A 9,444-nucleotide genomic window follows, 5' to 3' on the forward strand; every position below is an offset into this window, starting at 1 on the left:
AATCGGGCACCCAATGGCCTAAAATAGTCCTCAAATAGGTTTGATTTGGCCTGCATGGTGTTTAAATTTGGCTTGAAATCAGGTACTAGCACGTAACACCTGGAATATTTCTCATAATAGACTACAGTTGGGTTTCCTTTAAAAAAAAAAAAAATCAGAAGATCCAGACGCGCTGGTTCACGTTCTTCCACTGCCTTTCTCCGCCATACAGCGGGCCCCCTGCTTTCCACGCAGTGGGGATTTTCTTGGGTGGGAGTTGGCATGGGCGACCCTTGAGGCCCATTCATCCATTCATTCACGCATGTTACATATACTGATGGAGCTTCTATCTAGATCCTGTGGGTACAAGATGTATACAACAACCCCTGCCCTCTGGATTCTAGCGCCTGGGCATTCTAAGATTCCAGTTGTGGATTGCAGAATGAGGAGGGGGAGGGGTTGAGGAGAGGGAAGCTGGCAAGGCCAGAACCTAGTTTCCTGATTTCCAGCCCCTGGTGCTTGCCAAAGTCATCTCCTATTTTCCACTGCTCTCTCTACTGCCACTCAAACAGCCACGGTGAGCCCCAGGGAAGAAGCCACTAACTTGTTCCGTCACTTAGAAGAGTTCCCACCCATCGCAGGGCCTCAGTTTCTCTCACTGTGGATGACCCGGTTGGAACAGAAAATTAGGCGCGTCCTTCTAGGGCTGGCAATTCAGAGACGCCAAGACTCCATAATCGAGGAATGTCAGACCGGGCCATGCCGGGGCGGTTCCATCGAATTCCAAGAAGCCCCCTCCCTCCTTTCCCCAGCCCCGGGGCGAGGGCGGGCGCTGAAGCTGGAGGGCCGAGCGGGCCTGGGCTTCCCGCCCGGGGGCGGAGCCGCCTCCCGGCGTCCGCCCCTCCACCTGGAGCTCCGCCGGCAGATGTTACAACTTTTTCTCATTCTCTCTGGCGGTGTCAACCCCAGACCCGCCCTACCCGTGCCTCCCTCCCCTTCCCCGCTGGGGTCCTGCCCACCTTCCTGCGGGGAGGCCAACTGTTCTCGAGACTCCGGGCGGGGCGAGAGGCCGGGCCTGGGGCTGGAGGGTCGGGGGGAGGAGAAAGGGAAAGCAGAGGCGAGAGAAATTAGGAGGCGGGAGAAATCGAGGGCTAGAAGGAGAGGAGAGTCCGAGGATGGTGGAGAGCACATTTTGGAAGTCACCACGCCGCGTCTCAGGCTGGCCTGGCTGAGCTGGGGGAGAGGGAACGAGGGCGGCACAGGGCGGGCGAGAGGGCGGCAGGAGACAGCTGGGCGCGGGTCTGACCTCCCCAGAGCGCCCGGCTGCGGCCGCGCAGGTCCGGCCTTGCCGTCCGGTCTCCAGTCCCAGAAAATTCGCCGGGCCGCCCCCGGGGGCGCTAAGCGCTTTGCATCGTCCGGGCCGGCGGCCGGCGGGCGTGCGGGCCGTGCGCCCTGGGCGCGCTCGGCGGTGAGGCCTGGGGAGCCCTGCGCGCCGGGACGCACGGGCCGGCCTGGCGATGCACGCCCTTACTGGCTTCTCGCTGGTCAGCCTGCTCAGCTTCGGCTACCTGTCCTGGGACTGGACCAAGCCGAGTCTGGTGGCTGACGGCCCCAGTGAGGCCAGCGAGCAGCCCTCCGTCGCTCCACCCCAGCCTCCCCACATTATCTTCATCCTTACCGACGACCAGGGCTACCACGACGTGGGCTACCATGGCTCAGATATTGAGACCCCTACACTGGACCGTCTGGCCGCCGAGGGTGTCAAGTTGGAGAATTACTACATCCAGCCCATCTGCACGCCTTCGCGGAGCCAACTTCTCACGGGCAGGTAGGCATGGCTCAGGCCGGCGGCCATCCAAGTCCCAAATAAACCCAGTCGGAGATTTCCCCGGCATTTACAGTCGCCCCTCTGGGACCCAAGAAACCAGGGCTCCTGGTCAATTCTGTCTCCAACTAGCTGTGTGATCATTAGTAAATCCTTTGCCCTCTCTGGGCCTCAGTTTCCCTGTCTGTACACTGACGGGGTTGGATCATCTTTGAGGTCTTCTCCCTCCGGTGTTCTAGGACACTTACACTCCACACCATGTGAAGGGGACATCTGGTAACCCTTCGTTAGAGGAGAGTGACAGCCTCTGACACTTAGGTCTGAATGGTGCTCCTGTTTACATGCCCTGAGGCCCTGAACAAATTACTTAATATCTCTAAGCCTCAGTTTTCTTGCCCATAAAATGGGGTGAAGAACAGTTTTTATCGGGAGAAACAGTGCTAAGGATGGAATGGATTTCGTGTAACCTGCTTGGCTGTCAGTGTATGGCAGCCTCTATGTCACTGGAGGGATTCGAATCCCCAAACTGATGACTATATTGGGAAGAAACCAAAGAATTGATAGGTGGAGGTGAAAGACACACACAGGATGCCAGGACCTAAGTAGCCTTAGGCTAGTTACTTAATTTCTCCAAACATCTGTTTTTTCATATGCAAAAGCCTCCCACTTTGGCTGGGGGTCCCAAGGAGACCTGCTGCTTTCTCTTAAGGAGTTGTCCACAGGCAAGGTGGCAGGATTACAGGATTAAAAGAGCAGGGGAACAGGACGTGGGGGTGTGGAAAGCAAACTCTGGCCACTTAAGAGAAAATCCTTTGGCAAGGCTGAAGCTAATCCTCCCTGGATGGGGTCCAAAGCCTGCTTTCTCCCAAGTTCCACCCAAAAGCCACTAGCGTGAACTCGGGAACCAGAGCGGTAATCTCCCTGATTCCTGGATGGGGGAAACTGAGGCATGGAGTCAGGCAAGACCCCACTCGTTCATGCTTGTACCGACTTTGGGGTCTGTATGAGAGGGGCTGAGAGGCCGATAGCTGCCTTTTCTTCCTGGCACTCAGCATTTCCATCCAAGAACAGAGAGAGAGAACGGGAGGAAGAGGGGCCACTGTATGTGGTGCGCGTGGCAGTGGTGGAGAAGACCAAATGGTGACTAACTTCCAGCAGAGGGAGGAGGAATCTGTGTTCTCGGGAGTTGTGCACAAGTTAGCGTTTCTGTCCCAAGAGGTGACGTTGGTGTAAGCAGGGGAATGAGCAGCCAGCAGGGCAGCGTTCCAGCCCCCTGATCGGTGAAGTTAGCTGAGCGTGGCTGGGCAGCGCCCTCCGCCCCTTGCAGCTGGCTCCATCTGACTGATGCTGACGACTCTCATTAGTGTTTGTTAATAAGTCCAGTCGTGTCTGGTGAAGCTGGAGAGAGCCAAGGTTTCTCATGTTACTCACTTGCACACGGGCTTCAGGGACTCTGAGCCGGCCCACCCACTTTATACAACAGTGCTCCATGGTGCTCAGCCCCTAGAAAGAGAGGCTTGGCCTCTAACCCACTCTAATCATTCATTAGCTCGGCTGAGGTCTGCAGAGGCCGCATCGCCGAGAAATTTTGAGCATGAATTGCATACACTGGGTTCAAAGCTCAGCTCCACTGCCAGCTGTCTGGGCCCGTGGCTGCACTTTTGGGAGCTTCAGTCTTATCATTTGTAGAATGAAGGTCATAATAGTCTTTCCTGTAGGATTTTTTGAGGATTAAGTGAAATAATGTATGTGGCATATAGTATTAAAAATGGCAGTAGCCCTGGCTGGTGTGGCTTGGTGGGTTGGAGTGCCGTCCCATAAACTGAAAGGTCACAGGTTTGCTTCCCAGTCAGGGCACATGCCCGGATTTCAGGTTTGATCCCCAGTTGTGGTGCGTACTGGAGGCAGCTGATTGGTGTTTCTCTCTCACATCAATGTTTCTCTCTTTCTCTCCCTCTTCCTTTCTCTTTAAAATAAAAAATGGCAGTAGTAGCTAATGATAGCTAATAATAACAGCTATAAGATAAGGAAACCAAAACAGATCCCTCCCCCACTCCCCCAGTACCTGGGTTAAAAGTGTCAATTATTCAAGTCTTGACTTAGTTTGGATACCCCAGGGAAAAGGGGGTGAGAGGTGTGGGCTTCTAATACTCCTGTGAAGTTCCAGGCTTCTTATTTACTCTGGACTTTTAAGACTTGAGTAAAGGCAAGACCCCATATGCAGATCACATGAGGGCCTTTACCACAGATTTGAATGAATGAATGAGCAATGAGGAATGCAGGCTAACCATTTGCTTTTGCCTCAGGGTGTTAGCCTTTGTAAGTGACCCAGATCCAGGGAGGCCACATGAATTTACAGGCAGGCACAGAAGAACTAGTCTCATAGAGTTTGGGAACTGAAATGTTTTTATTTATTGATTTTTTTCATTGATTTTAAAAGAGAGAGGAAGGGAGAGAGAGTGAAAGAGGCATGGATCTGTTGTTCCACTTGTTTATACATTCATTGGTTGATTCTTGTATGTTCCTGCCCAAGGGATGAAACCCACAACCTTGGCATATCAGGACGATGCTCTAACCAACTGAGCTACCTGGGAAGGGCTGGAAAGACTTGTAAAGATCTTCCATTTCAACCAACTCATTCCTGCACATGAGCAAACAGGGCAGGCAAGTGGCAGCCTAGTTTGCTGGAAAAGAGTCTGTGTTTGGACTCTGTTTGTATTTATGTTCAAGTCCTTGTTCTGCCCCTGACTAATGAACGACCTTGGGAAGGCCCTTCCCCTATTCTAGATCTTAGTTCCTTTTAAAGACAAGGTGACTGAGCTAGAAGATGACTTAGGTACCTTCTGACTCTAAATCCTGTGAGTATCATTCTTTTATTCCATAAGTAATTGAGCGTTTCTTTAAATACCACCTGAGCTCTGACTGGTTTGGCTCAGTGGATAGAGCGTTGGCCTGTGGACTGAAGGGTCCCAGGTTCGATTCCAGTCACAGGCACCAAAAATAAATAAATAAATATAAATACCACCTGAGTGCTAGGAATACAGAGTTGAGTATGTACACTGAGTAGAATCTCATGGCCAAGTGTGACAGTGGTCATGGGTAATAAATGCTGAGGGAACTCAGAAGCAAAAGTGACTCAGTTTTTGAAAGATTTGTGAGAGACTTTACAGTGGGAGACTTTGGGCTGGGCTTTGAAGAGTGAGTAGGAGTATGCCCAAGAGAGCAGGACTTCTCTAGGCCCCATAGCAAGTTAGTGGCTTAGAACTTAGGGACTCCGAAGTCTCTAAAGACTGCCAGGGATACAAATCCCAATGCCAGTTACTAATTGTATGAATCACTGGGTAAGTGATTTATTTTACTGAGCCTCAGTTTCCTTATTTGGGAAATGGGAAAATAATGATCTATACCTCCTAGGTTGCAGTTAGGATTTGGTGAGATAATTCATACAGGGGCTTCGTTCAGTACTGAGCACATAGTGAGTACTTGTGTTAGCTATTATTATTTTGTTGTTAAGATGAACCTGGGTTTGACGCTTAACTCCCCAGCTTCCTAGCTGTGCTATCTTGGGAGAGTGGCTTAACCATTCTGAGCTTCAGTCTCCTCAAGTGGTAATAATATCCACTTCGGTTGAGTTTGATGATTCAAAGAGATAATGCATTTGAAGTGCTCAGCACATTGGATACTACCTGCTGGTTACTATTACTATGCATGCTCGTAACGCTGGGACCAGAGCCCACTTCAGGGTGAGTATTGGGGTTGGGTGGCCAGGGCAGTGGTTTGTAGCTTACTTTGTGCCTTCTGTGCCCTCTGCTCTTGTCACCAGGTACCAGATCCACACGGGACTTCAGCACTCCATCATCCGCCCTCGGCAGCCCAACTGCCTGCCCTTGGACCAGGTGACGCTGCCCCAGAAGCTGCAGGGGGCAGGTTACTCTACCCACATGGTGGGTAAGTGGCACCTGGGCTTCTACCGGAAGGAGTGCCTGCCCACCCGCCGGGGCTTCGACACCTTCCTGGGCTCGCTCACGGGCAATGTGGACTACTACACCTACGACAACTGCGATGGCCCTGGGGTGTGTGGCTTTGACCTGCACGAGGGCGAGAATGTGGCCTGGGGGCTCAGTGGCCAGTATTCCACCATGCTCTATGCCCAGCGCGTCAGCCACATCCTAGCCAGCCACAGCCCCCGGCAGCCCCTCTTCCTCTACGTGGCCTTCCAGGCGGTACACACGCCCCTGCAGTCCCCTCGTGAGTACCTGTACCGCTACCGCTCCATGGGCAACGTGGCCCGGCGGAAATACGCAGCCATGGTGACCTGCATGGACGAGGCCGTGCGCAATATCACCTGGGCCCTGAAGCGCTATGGTTTCTACAACAACAGTGTCATCATCTTCTCCAGTGACAATGGCGGCCAGACCTTCTCCGGGGGCAGCAACTGGCCGCTGCGAGGACGCAAGGGCACTTACTGGGAAGGTGGTGTGCGGGGCCTGGGCTTTGTCCATAGCCCTCTGCTCAAGCGAAAGCGACGGACCAGCCGGGCACTGGTGCACATCACTGACTGGTACCCGACCCTGGTGGGTCTGGCAGGTGGCACTGTCTCTGTGGCCGATGGGCTAGATGGCTATGACGTGTGGCCAGCCATCAGCGAGGGCCGGGCCTCGCCACGCACGGAGATCCTGCACAACATTGACCCGCTCTACAACCACGCCCGGCACGGCTCCCTGGAGGGTGGCTTCGGCATCTGGAACACCGCTGTGCAGGCTGCCATCCGTGTGGGCGAGTGGAAGCTGCTGACGGGAGACCCGGGCTATGGCGACTGGATCCCACCGCAGACACTGGCCGCCTTCCCAGGCAGCTGGTGGAACCTGGAGCGGATGGCCAGTGCCCGCCAGGCTGTGTGGCTCTTCAACATCAGTGCTGACCCCTACGAACGGGAGGACCTCGCTGGCCAGCGGCCAGACGTGGTCCGCGCCCTGCTGGCCCGCCTGGTGGACTATAACCGCACAGCCATCCCTGTGCGCTACCCGGCTGAGAATCCCCGGGCCCATCCTGACTTTAATGGGGGTGCTTGGGGGCCTTGGGCCAGTGATGAGGAAGAAGAGGAGGAGGAGGAGGAAGCCAGGTCTCGAAGCCTCTCCCGGGGGCGCCGCAAGAAAAAATGCAAGATTTGCAAGCTGCGATCCTTTTTCCGTAAACTCAACACCAGACTGATGTCTCACCGGATCTGATGTAGGAGGAGTGGGGGGAGGATCTCTGTCCCCCTAAATGTATTCCTCCTCTCAAGCCTGGTCCTGCTCCTCAACCAGGGAGGGGCCTGAGGTCACGGCTCCATCTGCAGGGAAATGTAGGGTATATAGCCGCTCAGTTGAAGGGTAGGGAGTTTGGCTTGGGCGTAGGGGTAGAATAAACTAGATGGGATGGATGCCTGAATCCCAGTCCTGCCTCTCCATTGACTTACTCTGTGACCTCGGGTGACCTGCACAAGCTCTCTGGGCCTCACTTTCCTCATCTGTGAAATGATCTCTGATGATATTGTGGCTTTGTGGTGTGGACCCGGTGCCGGTGCCATGGTGCAGTTCCCGGGACCTCACCACCTCCCAGCTCATACCCTGCCCTCTGCGGTACTGCTTGGGCGAGGGGCCACATGGAGGCAAGTCCAGGCTTGGACCCCAGCCGAGGCATGGCAATCTGGCCATTCTCCCCTGAGTGCTGGGTGCAAGAGCAGGGGTCCAGGGAGGTGGCCCTCCTGGTTCTTCACATGGCCTGGGGCCAGACTGTTGGGTGGGGGTGGCTGTGGTAGAGAGCTCTCCTTCCTGTCCCCAGCACCCAGAGGAATTGGCCTGGCTGTCAGCTGCTGCAGGACCAACACTCAGGACATCTGGGTTCTGCTTTGACCTTGAGCCCAGTCCTTTCCCTCTGGGCTTCGATTTCCCCACTTGCGAATGGGGATGCTATCTCTGGCTCTGCCTACCTCACAGGGCTGTGGAGGACTGGCCCAGCTAGTGGTTGTGGAGGAGCCCATGAACTTGATTAAAATGCAGTAACACAGAAGCAAGGGCTGTAGTGCTGTTTATGAGCACAGGTGGGTGTGTGCACGTGCATCCAGGTGTGAGCTCACCACTGGCCAAGTGAATGGGAGAGGAGGTGGGCAGCCTGGCCTGGAGGTGGAATGTGTGGGTTCTGGTCACATCCTGGCACAAATCCACTATGTAACCTCAGGTAAATCCCAGACCCGCTCTGGGCCTCGGTGTCCCCTGTGTGTAGTGGATGATCTAAGAGCCCTTCCTACCTGGCTGTTCTGGGTTCCCCTGTGTATGTGTGTGTGTTGCGGGACATGGGCTGAGTGGTGGGAGGAGGGGCATGGGGGTTTCAGAGCCTCCTTGCTGCACAGCGTGCCTCATCCGCACACTGCGTTCTGCAGATCTCCCTTCAGGTTCCAGTCGGCACCGTGTGTAGGCGAAAGCCCTGCTGTGAATTTTGAAAATAGTTATTTTTGTCACTGGCAAAGGAGGCCTGTTAGGACTCGTCAGCTTGTGGATGGGGTGGGGTGCGGTGGGTGCGGTGCAGTGGAGAGGGTTTGGGTTTTAAGAGCTGCATCCCCACTGCAGAGGTGGCTCAACCCAGGAGGGAGGGTCTGTTCTGGGGCTGCAGGGCAGAGGCGACCATTCATGTCCTGGGCTCCTTACTCCCAACCCTGGTCCCCCAACTGAAACCTTTCCCATTTCCCAGGATGTTGGTGCCAGGGCCATGGTGGGCAGGGACCAGGAGTGGCTGAGGCCTCTGATTCCAGCCAGCCCCAGCTTCTGCCTGCTCAGGAGGGAGACTTGGAAGAAATCACCCATTGGGATGTGTCCCAGGCCCAGTGTACCACGGGGGTGGGGGGCGTGGGGAGGGGGTTGTCCATAGTCTGCCCATTACCCAGGATACCCCTGCTCTGTTGGAGGCTCGTCCCAGCTTTGTGGGCTGGGCCATGCCAGAGTGACGTGGAACCGGGCTCCCCCGTGGCTCTAGGCTTGTACCAGTTGAGTAATAGGCTTGCCCATGCCTGCTGAGTTGGCTCTGCCCAAGGTGGCCCAGCCTCCATCTCCAGCCCTGCTTCTCTGCACAAGTGCAGAGCCATAAAAAGTCCTTTCTGCTCTTTCCTACACACCAAGGCCCACCGTTTGGTCAACCTGGCCCCAAACAGGGAGCCCAGGTGGGGTTGGGGGCTGGCTCCATTCTGATTCCTGAGAAGGAGGTTTGGTCTAATCTCCAACTCAGCCTAGAGCTCACCTGGCGGAGTCCTACCTAATTCAGAGCCCAGCAGCAGCCCAGAAGCCCCCCCCTCAAGCTTCAGCTTGCCATCTGATCCACAGCCCAGCAGCCCCCAAGCCCGCCTAACAGGGGTGCTGGCAGCTGGCCCTGACCTGAGATTGAGGGAGGGCTTGAGATGAGAAGTGACCAGGACCTAGGACATTCTGACAAGAGGCTCAGTCTGCTTGCTGTGGCTTCTGCTCAGCCCAGCAGTCAGCATGCTCCCTCTGCCCCCTGTCTTGCCTCTCATGGCCCCTGCATTCCCTCCAGCCAGGGCACCTTGGTCTGGACTCTGTGTCAAGCCTCTGACTGGTATTAGCAGGCAGATGCTTGCACCATGGGAGGGA

The 9,444-nt window shown here is 55.2% G+C and overlaps 1 protein-coding gene across 1 annotated transcript; it reads left to right on the forward strand.

Moving 5' to 3' along the window:
- The first annotated feature begins 913 nt into the window (after nt 1-913).
- On the forward strand, nt 914-7,234 carry ARSI (arylsulfatase family member I). The gene is made up of 2 exons (XM_036315082.1): nt 914-1,807; nt 5,628-7,234. Exons 1-2 carry the CDS (start codon nt 1,497-1,499, stop codon nt 7,030-7,032), a joined length of 1,716 nt encoding a protein of 571 aa, XP_036170975.1. The 5' UTR covers nt 914-1,496; the 3' UTR covers nt 7,033-7,234.
- The last annotated feature ends 2,210 nt before the right edge of the window (nt 7,235-9,444 follow it).

This window comes from Myotis myotis, unplaced genomic scaffold, assembly GCF_014108235.1.
Source record: "Myotis myotis isolate mMyoMyo1 unplaced genomic scaffold, mMyoMyo1.p scaffold_m19_p_6, whole genome shotgun sequence".
In the NCBI taxonomy this organism is placed as follows: domain Eukaryota; kingdom Metazoa; phylum Chordata; class Mammalia; order Chiroptera; family Vespertilionidae; genus Myotis; species Myotis myotis.